This window comes from Colossoma macropomum, unplaced genomic scaffold, assembly GCF_904425465.1.
Source record: "Colossoma macropomum unplaced genomic scaffold, Colossoma_macropomum, whole genome shotgun sequence".
NCBI classification, from domain to species: Eukaryota; Metazoa; Chordata; class Actinopteri; order Characiformes; family Serrasalmidae; genus Colossoma; species Colossoma macropomum.
This window is the reverse complement of record NW_023494801.1, coordinates 17,593,042-17,607,071: the sequence shown is the minus strand read 5'-3', so window position 1 is coordinate 17,607,071 and position 14,030 is coordinate 17,593,042. Positions and strand designations below refer to the sequence as shown.

Sequence of the window (14,030 nt, the reverse complement as noted above, 5' to 3'; positions counted from 1 at the left end):
CTGCTGTAATTATAGATAACCAGAGAGAAACAGATGAAGCAGAAAAAACAATGTATATTTGTACACCTGTATATCTGTTCTCAGAGTGTCTGTGTAGGCTGAACTATTTTTATTTCAGGCAGAGAGAATTGACTGCAAAATTCGTATCATCCCATTGCTGCATACATTGGCCTACACAGTTATTCAGGTCAGTTTCATTCTTAGTCTTAAAAAAAGCTCCTGCCAAAACTACAAAAACTACATACCATTACTTGTTGTATAATCACGTTTTGTTTTTGTCTTTCGTGTTGACTTTCCAGTAACTTGCCAAACTAAGAAAACAGATGTTTGTTTGTTGCCTGATAAACATGCAGCTTATCAGTTTTTGCATTTTTTGGCAGTCTGCACATGTTCCAGACGACCTAAGCGAGAGGATTTATGTCTGCCTGAATCGGCTAGTTACACTACCTGAGCCTTACTGCTCTATAGGCCTCAACTATGCTAAAGTCCTGAAAATGGAGCGCAACATACCAGGTAATCATTTCAGCAATTTCAGCTGAGATGATGGTGTATCAATACATTACCAGATCCTTGATGTGCTGTCACATCCTTCGTATTATTGATGGTTTTTCAATGAGACATTAAATTGAAATAATGTACCTTTTTTCACAGCTATTTGTGCACATAACATTAACAGCAGCCATATCATTGGTACAGCACAGGAGCTGCTAGGCGGCAAGGCCACCCAGATCACAACACTAAACATAGTTTAGAACACTATAGAAAGTGGGAGTGTGTGAAGGCTTCCTTTACTCAAACAAGTGAAAAATAAATAGACTCATATATATATATATATATATATATATATATATATATATATATATATATATATAAGCGTGGCAGGTTGGAAGGGCCAAATGACATCAGAATTTAGAAGTCTGCTGTTTGAAGTACTTGGATAAAATGTAAGTAACTATACAGTCTAACTGGGTACGTAGTATCACTTTAGTCCAAAACAATTACACAGCACTTTAGAGTTTGAACCGCATATTAACCCAGTTAATATCTCAAACCTGTTGGACATTTCAGTGTAATTTAATTTGTCTGTCTTGGAACTTCCCAGTATGCCAAAATAATTAGATTATACTTGGAAGTTTGTTCCTCACACTAATCTCTTTAGTACATAAATCTTAAGGGACTGTGAAAGAAAGCTTAAACAGGTGAGCTTTAGAGAATGTTGGCAAAATCAGTATAATACCTTTATTTTGTATATACTGTTAAAATCTTTTATGTATAATTAATATAATTATGTATAATAATATAATTAAACTAATGTTAGCATAATGGCAAATTGTTGTTGATGTTGTTTACAACAGGCCTAGTTTCAACGTGCCACAAGTAAAATAGTCTAGTGCTTATAGTATAGCTCTTTAAACTAGAAACCCAATGCAATGCACAACTGTAGCAGTCAAATGTATTCATTTATGTATTATACAAAAAATGGAGGATGTATTTCCCAGTTAGCACATCCACATTGTTGTACATGCAGTGGTATAACACCTGCACTGTCTGATTTGTTGCAGGTGCTTTGTATCAAAGGCGAGTCATTGCTGAGCACAGCCTAAAGAATGAACACTATCCCCTTCGTGAAAGGTAACAGCCTAACCAGTCTTAGTTTTTTATTGGGTTTATTCTTCTATACTTTTATCTCATCATTCACCATTTCGTCTTTCATCTGCCTGTAGAAAGCCTGTAGAGTCTGATGCAAAAGTCTAATTACCCATAAATTACGTGTTTTTTTTATTTTTTGTACATTTTTGTGCACAATTTCTATTGAGTTTAACATTTTGAGAAAAAAATATTATTATAATTATAATTATATAATCAAAATGTGCAGCAGTGTGTTCTCAGTACGAAAGTGTTAACTTGTTTTTACTCAGCAGAACAAGGGCACTCAAACACCTGCACACAACTGTATCTTATTTATTTTTATTACTGAGGTTTTTGTCATCAGAACAAGGTAAACAGAATAACAAGTAAATTAACAATATAAACTGATTCCTGCACTGTACCGGTTAGGTGACTAATGCAAGTGTTTTTGTACATGGAAGTAGGAAATGTGGGCAGTAATAAAACTAAATTGAGTGAAGTTCATAAAAAGAAGTGAGATAGGTGAGAATTGAAATGTCATTTTACTTGTATGCGTCAGTGATAAGATCAGAGTGACTCAGTTTGTGTCCTCATTCTACACCCAGTGCATTTTCTCCTGCAGTTGTGGCATGCATGCAAGCAAGCAGCTCAAGGTTTCAGTGCTATTGATCGAAGGAAGATAGCATAACATGCTTAGACATGAATAAATCACTGTCTTCAGCATCTCTGCACATACATTTGGCATTAATATTAATAGACCAGTGAACCTACATATGCTGTCTGAGCTTTGTAGGTAATGCTGATGATGGTAAAATAGTGATAAATCTGAAAAAAGAAGTTTTCTTTGGGGACTATATTGCCTTACAACATCCTTCATGTACATCTCTACTATGAATGTATTTTTACATATTTTTGGAATAATTGAATTATTATGCCTATGTTTAAATATAATCCATGTTGAAATGAAATTCCATTTTCAACCATGTTGTCATTTCTTTAATCCTTCTTTGGTTCATTAAAAGCTTTAATAGATCTTCTCAGCCTATCTACATCCATCAGCAGAGTTTGGTAGAGTATTCTAGACCTACACACAAGTACTTTGGTGAAATAATGTTGAAATAACAGTGTCCAATACTGAGCATAATTTTAACATTTAGTATTCAACCATTGCCTTTATTACAGCATTCATTTTATTTTTTTGCCTGCTTTCAGTTTTACAAAGAAATCTGCAGGAATGTTTTTCCAAAGTTCAGTCAGAAGTTGGTTGCACTTTCTGCTTCTCACAATTCAAGTAATCACAATTACAAATTTGGACTCATTCCATCAAGATTTTGGTGTTCTGGTGTAAGTTTTCTCCAATCTTTGTATATTTTGCTTAGTAGTGGCTTCTTGACAGTAATACATCCTTTCAGACTCAAAGTGCTGGGTTGTCTTTTCAGAGTGGAAGGATGGACAGAAACACCTGTGGATTTTTTCAGATCTTAAGCAAAAGTGGAGCTTGATTTTCTCCTCTCTCTCAAAGATGAAAGCTTTAAGTACTGTTTATCTGATGGTGACAATTCGGTGGCCTAATTTTTTTGAAGTTTGGAAACTCCTGTATTTTCGTGGCCATGCAAGTAGATCATCGTCTATTTAATCTTCTCAGAAATATCTGCCCAAAAATCAATAACTTGTAGCCATTTTGACTGGAAATGAAATAAATGAAGGGTGGTCTCTGACTTCTGCACAGTACTGTAGAATCTTGGTAAAATGTCTTAGTCCATCCAGCATCGGCATTTGAAGTGAAGTTTGTTGGGTGCTATTTATAGTCTAAATTGACATCATAAACCGCAAATGTCACTGATGCGACCAATCATACAGCAGTAAAGACAAAACCTTAGTGACTAAATGTTAATGTGATTAACATAGATCACTAAATGTCAGATTCAGTATTTATTACTCCTACCTTGCTAAACTAAGACTTGATGTCATTCAGAGATGTTAGCTAGCAAAGTTTGCCATCTCAGCAGAATCAATTGAACCATGCAAAGTCTAAACAAGCAATGATGCTGTTTATGACAGTAGAAGTAAAAGTACTGTGATTTGAAAATACTCAGAAAAGTGCAAATCCATTTGAAATGCATATAATTGAGTAAATGTAACTAGCTACGTCTCACCTGTCTATAATTTAACCTTCCCTTCCTGCCTTGTACAGGGTGTTTGTGTTTGTGGACCAGGCCGTGTTTCCTCAGACTCTGCTGGATGCTGTTAGGGCCGATGTGAAGTATGGAGCTACAGAATGGGACACACTGAGCCACCAGCGCAGAGTCCTACTGCACACACTGCAGTCTGGACTGGGGAAGCAGTGCCATGGACGACAACTAGCAGAGGCCCTAGAGGTCTGTATAGGTTTTAAAACAAGGCTGTGGGGCTCCTGAATGGCGCAGCACTCTAAGCATTGGCCCTACCATCACATTTCAAGTTTGATGCCTGGGGTAGCCATCCTTGGCTATGGGTTCATTGGCTGCATGATGCTAGCCAGTGTAGTTGCCTGTTAGCTGATGTAATACAATTGTAAGTGCACTCAGCTGTCCAATGACATTGCATTCATAAAGATACAGTGGCTGGCTTCATATGATCCATTTAATCAAATTGGGTCGAAGTATTTGATAGAACATGGATGTATTACAAGAGTCAAGTTGAAGTGATGTATTGTCTGTGGTAATACAATTTTTACTTTTAAACCTTAACCTTAGTCAGCCTTAGCCAAGACGTGTTTGATGTCCACAATATGCTAACGTAGCTAGCAAGTGGTGGAAGCTTATAGTTCACCATTTGGCATTGTGCAAACTACATGCCTAAATCACCCTGCATTGACTTGTTACGTAATCTGCTTATGTGGTGACACTATATGATTGTTATGTATATAAATAGACAAAAATAATGTATGTCATATAGCTAAAAACAGTAGTCGCAGACAGAATGTTTTGTAGATAACAATATGACATACAGTGCCACTAGTTTCAGTGGTCTGTTCTAACAAAGGTAATGAATCATTAGGCATGGTGGCAAGAGGATATGATTAGTGTCCAAATTGATAGAGTTTATGAATTGGGTGGGTGAGACACCCAAGCAGAACACAGGTACCAAATCAGATAACAAAAGAAAATGAAAGGAGTAGAGAAAAATAATAAAATAGAAACTGGAAACTGAGGAAAAACTAACAAAACAAATGTAGAAACTTACACTAAAAATGCAATGGCAGGAGGACTAGAAAGAGGGCGTAAATCCAGGGAAACAAAGGACACAGGATAATGATCCATACATGCTAGTCAGACAAACACAATGCACAACAAAGGAAAGGCAAACAAAGAGGTAATATATACACAGACAAGGAACTAGGAACAGCTGAGATTTGTGTTAACAGGAGTAGTTATAGACAAGACATAGGTGAGTGATATGAAAAGGGGCGGGGCTAGGTTGGATTAAGAAAACCCAAACAAACGAAAGCACATGGCTAGAAAACAGGACCAGAAAATCTAGCAGTGCAGATGCAGACAGAGGTGGAACTGGAACTGGACATCGTTGCAACAAGACTATTTGAGATTTCTTGATAGCTCAGTGCAGTTTGAGGCAAATAGGAGATACTGGCGGAGTGTGAGCTTCCATTACTGATCAGCTTAGCTTTGTTGAATTAAAGATCTAAAGAGCTAAAGGTACAAACTTCAAACACCAATTGTGTTTTGTCTTATTGAGTATATTTATGGTAAGTGAAAAACTGTGTCCACTAGATTTTTTACTATTGCTTCAATTGTCTATATCCAGTTTGCAGATGAGTATATTAGCAAATATTTCACAAGATGTTTATTTCTTCTTGTTGCAGGAATTATGTGACGTAGAAAAATACTTCCTGGATGTTGTGGCCACTGTGGAGGAGAGAATAGAGGATGGAGGTTCAGACCGTGACCAGTACAGTACAAGATTACAGCAGCTCTACCATGACATCCTCTCCTCTACAGGCAAAAGTAGGTAGACATGACTTAATTCCATTGTGCAGATTTTTCAGCACGACACTGGCTGTGTTTCTACATACAGTATGTTATCACGTGTTCTCTCTGTTCAGATCCATCAAGTCCTACTAGTCCAGTTGGAAGTGCACTGCCCAGTCCTGAGATCAGCTTCCATGTCTGGACAAAGGAAGATGAGATATGTGAGAATTTTTACCATGTCAAACATACAATTTTCTTCTTTTAAGACTGTTTTGAACGTGAAAAGCATAACATACATAAACTTTGTAAATATTTGTTTTGTTTGGCTTAAACTTTAGATTTTAGTAGAGAATTGTGGTCCATTGCCTGTTTTATTTTCATTATCACAGAATAAAGTAAAGAAGAGTGGTTTGCTACACAGGGGTGATGTCACACCTCCTAAAGCAGTGGGGCAAAACATATTGTTTCTAACTGACTAATTTGACTAACTAAAACTAACTTTCAGCACAACATATGGCTTATGCCATGATTATAATATAATAACATCACTATAAACCTGCTAATAAACAGCATTAGTGCTTGTTTAGACCCTGCACTTTGTTCAGCTGACATGGCAAACATCTCTGAAATATTAATTCTGACATTTAGTAAATTTCAGGTAGTGTGGTAGCATAAACTGGGCATTAGTTCATGTATTGCAGTACAAGCATTTTTACTGGATTAGTAAGTTGCAGCAGTCCTCTCATTGGGCCTTATTCACCAACTGATCTTAAAAAGAAATTTTGTCTTATAACCCTCTTACGCAGTTTTCACGAAGATTCTGACATTCACCAACGTTGTCTCATTTGGGGTTTGTTTTTAAGTAAGAACAGAATCTACACACATTCAAGAGCACAAAGGTGTGAACAATTCTGTGGTTTAAGAACATCATGAATCTGACATAGACTTTTCTTAGAACCTTTCTCAAGAACAAACTTAATAAAGAACTTAGTAAATGATGTTATAAATCTGACGGGCTTTTCTCAAGAGCAAATTTAATAAAGATGTATGAGGATATCAGTGAATGAGGCCCTCTGAACATGAAGTCATGAAAGCTTTTAGTGTTTGGGAATTGTCCCAACTCGAAGATGAAAAGGAAATTTGGATTGGTTCCTTCACTGAGTTTGACTCTTCATCTGTTAATGCATATAGGTCAACAATTTTATTCACTTTTGAAAAGGAAATTTCTCTAGATCTCAATGGGCCTTATTCATCAATATCATTCTAAGTTTTTACTTAAATTTGTTCTTGAGAAAGGTCCTAAGAAAAAGGTCTACATCATATTCATGATGTTCTTAAACCACATTATTGTTAGCATCTTTGTGCTCTTGAATGTGTGTAGATTCTGTTCTTACTTAAAAACAAATCCCAAATAAGAAAACATTGGTGAATGTCAGAATCTTTGTGTAAACTGCGTAGGGGGGTTTAAAAAGGAGTTTCTTCTTAAGAACGGTAAGTGAATGAGGCCCAATGTTTTCTGGGGAAGTTCTGCTCCTGAAGTTCAAACTAACATTGACTTGATCCCTCGCTCCTCCAAAGGGTCATTGAAGAAACTTCCCTTAAGCTAATACATTAACACCCTAAATGGCCAGGACCCACTGGCAAGGTCCAAAGTTCAACCACACACTTCTATAACCTAAGAGTAACCAAGCTAGTTTGCACTGTAGTCCACGTCGTTACTGAACAATAAGTGTTAGTATATAATAAGCCTGGGATTTTAGGTAATACTTTATTTGAAGGCTACCTACATAGGGACTTCATAACACAGCAAGCACTGAATAACATATTTATTTGTGCTAGAAACCGCAAGATGACATAACATGTTCTAGGAAGTAAATGACATTGCTTTGACATAAGAGACTTTAAACTAATGGGATGGACATTTGTTCTATTTATAACACTATTATGAAGCATCAATTTCATAGTTTTACATGAGTTAAAGTACAAAAACCTTTTGTCAATACAACATCATTTACTTCAGCTTATGGGATCTTGTGATTAAAAGCATAAGCTGTTCATAAAGACTCAAATATTGCCTTATAAATATGTTATTCAGTGCTCATGCATGTGTTATGATGTCTTTATGTAAGTAGCCTTCAAATAAAGTGTTACTGGATTTTAAGAGTTTAACAGAACTGCTTTAAGATGGGGTTGGTAATTCTCCCAAGAGGAAATAGTGAGGGCAAGTAAACAAGGGCTATTAAAGTTGTTAAAGCAGTTTAAAATGAAAGGTACCAAATGGAGTTCTTCTATTCCAGTCCTGGAGGGCCGATGTCCAGCATAGTTTGGTGATTTCTCTACTCAAACCTCTTGGTTCTACTCAATTGTTAATCGCCAGTAGGTGTATATGAGCGAGGAAATCAGCAAACTGTGCTGGACACTGGAAGCGAAGAGTCCTGGTATAATCTGTTAATGCTTGATTTGTTGGTATAATCTCAATTAACCTTTGACTTTCTCAAACAGGGAACGAGTTGGTTAACTTCGCTCTGATGGTAAGCCCTGCAGAGCGAAGCTCTACATACCTAGATGAGGACGAGGATACCAAACGTGCTTCTGTCATCTCGACTGTGTCCATAGACAGTGGTATTGAGGGGGACCTGCCTTTGAATGAGTTTGCCTCCATGATAGTAGAGCCCTCGGGTGAGCAGGAGGTCCAGGAACAGCAGAGAAGCTCACAGTTTTTCAGGAGGGCATGTGTAAGGTGGCCAAAAGCTGGGAACAGGATGACCCTAATGATGGAGGCCATTAAGGAAAGTGGAATGACGGCAGGAGGTGGAAGTGGAGGCTCACTCCCAAAAGAGGAGAAAAACTTCACTGCTCGTCTTGTTGTCATGGGTGATGATAGCACTCTGGGCAGGCTGGGCAAGGCCTATCACAATATACGGTATGAAGGCTTTACATTATCTTTATTATCTGGATGCTTTTAAATATCTACATTATTTCTTTAAGGACAAACCAAAACATGTACAGGAATGATTTTCTCCAATGTTCAATATAAACAGACTTTTTGTTCAGTATGAATAGACTTAGAGATTTGTCCTTCTTTTTGATAATGTGTGCAGAAAGAGGGAGGCACGGCATCTTTTTCTGACAAAGAGAGTCAACTTGGAAATATACTACATTCCAGTCTCTAACCAGCCTCTTTCAACTTCTCCAGCACAGGTGATTGTTCACTGATCTATTAGTTAAAAAAAGTTAACAATTTATTCAAAGGCTACATACATAGAGACATTATAACACATGCATTACCTTTGAATAACATATTTATGAAGCATTACTGTTTTGATACTATTCACTATAACATTATTATATTCATTATGTAGGCTACCTACATATAGGCTTCATAACACAGGCAAAAACATTTAATAAGGTATTAAAACAATATTTGAATACTTATAAACAGCTTATGCCAGTTGTATTGACATAAGCGGCCTTAAACTGACATTATGTCAATTTATAAAACTGTTAAGAAGCATCTTTCCCAAATAATGGAAGACAGAGGCCTAGTTAAGAGCACCATATGTCAGTTCTATGGAAGCTGCACTTGAACTTAAGTGCTTATACTTATACATATTTTCCCCTATATGAATATACATATACATACAAAAATCTTGAGTAAAAGTAGAAATACCCTTGGTAAAAATACTACTTGAGGAATAAATAGTCTATATTTCTACTTGTGTTCAAATGTACCTTTTCAATGTACATGCATGTCAAAAGTACTGTCATTACAGTTATGTTAGGTCACTTATGTCAATACAATGTCATAAGCTTGTCATAAATGTTTTATCATAAATAAGCCATTTCTTTATAGACACATTATTAAGTGCTTATGCATGTGTTATAAAGTTTCCATGACCTTCTGAAAGACTAAATGGCAAATATAAAAATTCAGGTAAAGTGTTTCTCAAAAAATCCTCTGCATTTCAGGAGAACGTACCAGGCCTTGTAGATATGCTTACACTAGCAGCATCTTTGGGAAAGGTAGATCCATGGTACGAATGCAACATCAGCAGTCTAGGAGGCATGATCCTAAAACTAGCTGAAATGGTAATTGTCTTTTTTTGAAACTCTTTTCATCTTTTTCCCTTGTTTATTTAGCCCCAAAGCCAAGTGGATGGACATTATTGGGATGTATTCAATCAGGATTGTTATGTTAGAACAAACCACATATTTGTTGTACATATTTGACAATGTAAAGTAACACCATATGACAGTAGAATGCTCTGTAGTGTGGTCACTCACTCTGGAAACGCTTTATGTATGTGGTCTCTGGATTGCAGCATTCCAGTGTTGGTGGATCCTCTGAGCAGAACACCTTTCTTCAGGATATCATTTCATACTACACCCGCACAGCACAGCAACCCATCCACATCCCTATCTACTCTGTCAAGGTCAGACTGCAATGTTTTTTTTTCTGTGTCATTCTTATTTTATAAGGTGCATTTTTACAGGGTGGTTTGCCTTGGAGAAGGTAGAGAAAGGTCTGTGCATTTAAAGTGTGTGCTCTATTTGCTCAATGGAATTCTTGCTGTGTTTAAGTCATAGTAACAGGTACAAAGCTAAATGGAAAGGAGCACCAACATTACAGTTCAAAACCATAGTAGAGACTGGGGAAAACAGGTCATTCACAAGCATAGAACTGCAGATCAAACCAAGTAGGATGTCATTGTACCACCTACATTAAATCACCCAAAGATACTCTGCAGAGCAAGGGTGTCCAAACCTTTTTTTAGGGAGGGCCAGGTTATAGTGTGTCAAAATACCTGAAGTACCAAAATACTATTCAGAAAAAAATGTAAAATATTTGTGCATGGAATCGAATCTTTCTGTGTGCTACCGTGTTTCATATCACTGTCTAAAAGATGCACAAGGCCTTTTTTGTGATTGAATTGCTCAGAGCTATTTGACTCTGTAAGTGCTTATAACAGATAATTCAATTGTTTAAGAGAAACAATAAAAACCTGTTTCTATGTGTATAAGTATATTTCTATTCAAGTGTGTACTTGAAATATAACTTGTGAGAGAAACTAAACAAAAAATCTATAAATTTGGGGTAGTGAACACTCACCAAAATAAATTTAACTTAATAAACATAACCAAACTAAATTTAACTCTGTTACACATTTTCATTCTATCATGTGTCAAAGTAAAGTCAACATATTTTCTCTTTGCAAGTCAAACAACAATTTGTTTTATTTTCATTTGACTAAAACACTTTTGATTTCTACATAACTGAGCTCTAGAAAAGCTGCTCAGTTTGGCTATTTTTCAAGCCAGTGCTTGTGTTGCAGGAGGAATAATTCTCTCACTGTCCATTAACGACCCAGTGCCACATTTAAATACAAAGCTGTATGTAAATAAACAGTCCACCTCTCTTCCTGTATCTAGATGTCCTTCCCTGGCTTGGATCCTAAAACAGTGGAGGATGTGTTTTTATGTCAGCTGGACATTGACTTCCCTGAGTTCAGGCCTTTCAGACCAACATTAAAAGACACAATCAAAGGTAGGCATGATCAAAGGTTGGTGCTAATTGTTGAAGGTGGCTTGCCTTATTTTCCTAAACACCGGTGATTAACTGCTCATGTTCATTTTTAAAGGATCAGTGCGCTACAAGAAACACATACAAGAAGAAGGGGGAGCAGTCGTGTCTGTCATTTACAGAAGGGTGACTATCATCTTCTACACTATCTTGTAGACACAACATAACCCTTGAGAGTGCACTCTTAACAAATGGTGCCACAAAGAGTTCTTTGAATGATACCATAGAGGACCTTCCCTAAAGAACCTTGTTAACCTTGTTAGATAAGAGATCTGTGAGTATGAATAGCCTTTTAAAAGCTTAAAGAACCTCCACATAATATAAAAGTACTTCAGAAATGTAAAGGTTCTTTCTAGAACAGTTACATCAGTGGAGGTTATTTAAAAAGGTTCTTCACACACAGACATGTCATTTATAGAAATGGTTCCCAGCAGCAGCGGTTCTCAAACCAATCTTCATGGATCACCAGAAAGTCCAGATTTTTGCTCTGCCTTAAATGTTGCAAGTTAGGTTGCCAAAAAAATCTGGGGGTTCTTGAGAGCCATTTTGAGAATCACTGCTCTAAAGAACCATCCATTTAAAGGTTATGTAGGGAACCAAAATGGTTCTTCTACAGCATTGTGAAAAAGAACCCTTTCTGGCATCTTTGTTGTTAAGAGTGTAGATGACTGTTCATTGGTCATAACGTTTGTGGTAACACTTTACTTGAAGGGTGTCTACATAACACATTCATAACATCTTACATAAACGCTCCATAACATGTTCATGAACATTTAAATCAACATTTATAAAGCATGCATATTTTACTTGATATTAATTTGGACTACTATGTCATTTTACTGAGAGACATTTTTCAAAGTAAAAGTTCTCATTATTTATTTTGAAAAAGTATATTATTTTTTAGTAAAACGCATCATTTCTGGACAGCCAAATTAAAAATGACCTCACTTTATTTCTGGGGTCATTAAGTGCTTTGACACTTAGACACACCATCATAGTAAGATTCAGTCGAATGATTGTTCCTAAGCATATTTAAGAGTAATTTACTGCCCATGTAGTAAAGTAACATAGAAAGCAACAAATGCTTAAGAACAAACAGATAATTAAAAAAGAAATCAAAAGAATAGGTGAAACGGGCCTGAGTGTCAAAGCACTTAATGACCAAAGGGATAAAGCAAGGTCATTTTTTATTTTAGCTGTCCAGAAATGAAGCACTTTACTGAAAATAAGATTCTTTTTCAAAATAAAATGTAATGACACAGTAGCCCATATTAATGTCATGTAAAAACTATATACTTTATCATGTAACATGTTAAGAAGTGTTTATGTAAGATGTTATGAATGTATTATGTAGATACCTTTCAAATAAAGTGTTTTATAGTGCTTTATAGTCGGCCTCTACTGATATATCATTTGGTCGTTAGTATTGATCGATATTAATAACCCATAGTATTGTCAGTATCGGTCAATAATATTGCGAATAATTAACATTCATTTTGATTGCATTGTTGCTGTGATTTAAACCCTGAATGATGGAGCAAAACAGTTTAAACAGATGTGCCACTGGACTACTCAACACAAAGCACTCTCTGTTATGATAGCAATACAGGCTGAGCTACAATATCTGAAAACAAAACATCATATTGATTAGTGTTAAAACAAACAAAATGCATCAAAAAACATCATTAAACATTTTAAAATGATATACACATAGTTTGTCATCAAAGGCAATGACTTCCATTAAAACAAGCAGCATTTTTCTTTTTTTGCAATGATTTTTAGAGTGTTAGATCACTGTTAGATTTTAGCACTTTATTATAGGCTATTTAATCTTTTTTTATTAAAATTTCTAAACGTGTTATTCTCTCTTCACTCTGTACAGTCTGTATACAGAAACTAATTTGCAAAAACAGTGTGTTTTGAATTTTTCTGATGTCCTGAAACCCAACACATTTGCAAATTCAGGCTACAGCAGTTTAGCTCAGCCCATTCACTGAAGCTATAAGGAGTGTTTTAGCCCAGACTGCTTTCTGAATGAGACACAGTAGGGGTCCTTTCTTACAGCAGCACTAATGAAGGGAGGGCTAATTGTGAAGGTCTGTGTTGGTGTGGAAAGTCACCTACATGCTGTTTTTTTACAGGCGTCCATCAGCAATCGGGAGGTGGACAGAGGAATGTCTCTGACAACGTGTGGAGTGTCGATCTGCCATGCTCCATCATGCGGAAATAAAAGTATGCTGTTAACAGAATTCATCACAACACCACAAGCAAGGTTTCATCTGTGTTTGATTTCATTGGACTTTCATATTTTTCATATATAAGGACGACACTTTTTTCCCACAGATCTCGACAGCCTGAATGTGGATTTCCGTGATCCAAATCCTGCAAGATCCTGCATGGTAAGAATGAATCATCTATTATATGCGTTGTTGAAGACAGGACAATTAAAATGCTTAAATAACATCAAACAATTATGAGAATTATTAGAGATTCATTCATTACCAGATTATTTCAGTATTGCATCCACAATAATGTACTGTCCTATAGTCTACACTCAGAGTCACCAGAATTTCCATCAGAACTCTGGAGGAGAAGACATTCACAGTATGTTTGGACAAGGACTCCGACAGAACCTTCAAAAATGTCCAGAGGTAAATAAACACAGATGTACAGTTGAAGCATGGGTAAATATTTAAAGGGTCTGTATTCTGCTTTTTTCTGGTCCTTTTTTTGAGTTTATGTACCAAAGAGAGTCTTACTTCATTTTAACATGACCATGTTCCACACTCTCTTTATCCCTTAGAATAAAACAGGCTCTGATTGGATGCCTTATTCAAAAAGCAGTCTGGGCT

At 36.2% G+C, this 14,030-nt stretch overlaps 1 protein-coding gene across 2 annotated transcripts in view; it reads left to right on the top strand.

Annotated features, from left to right (window-relative positions):
• Window positions 1-14,030, top strand: part of pik3r6b (phosphoinositide-3-kinase, regulatory subunit 6b) — a 34,152-nt gene that overhangs the window by 16,473 nt on the left and 3,649 nt on the right. For both annotated transcript variants that reach the window (XM_036589765.1, XM_036589766.1), the window contains exons 5-19: window positions 119-187; window positions 381-513; window positions 1,563-1,632; window positions 3,824-4,007; window positions 5,492-5,633; window positions 5,732-5,818; window positions 8,100-8,520; window positions 8,699-8,798; window positions 9,567-9,686; window positions 9,920-10,030; window positions 11,028-11,142; window positions 11,237-11,304; window positions 13,320-13,410; window positions 13,522-13,577; window positions 13,726-13,829. In XM_036589765.1, coding sequence (XP_036445658.1) covers window positions 119-187; window positions 381-513; window positions 1,563-1,632; window positions 3,824-4,007; window positions 5,492-5,633; window positions 5,732-5,818; window positions 8,100-8,520; window positions 8,699-8,798; window positions 9,567-9,686; window positions 9,920-10,030; window positions 11,028-11,142; window positions 11,237-11,304; window positions 13,320-13,410; window positions 13,522-13,577; window positions 13,726-13,829 — 1,871 coding nt within the window. The remainder of the gene's footprint in view (window positions 1-118; window positions 188-380; window positions 514-1,562; window positions 1,633-3,823; window positions 4,008-5,491; window positions 5,634-5,731; window positions 5,819-8,099; window positions 8,521-8,698; window positions 8,799-9,566; window positions 9,687-9,919; window positions 10,031-11,027; window positions 11,143-11,236; window positions 11,305-13,319; window positions 13,411-13,521; window positions 13,578-13,725; window positions 13,830-14,030) is intronic.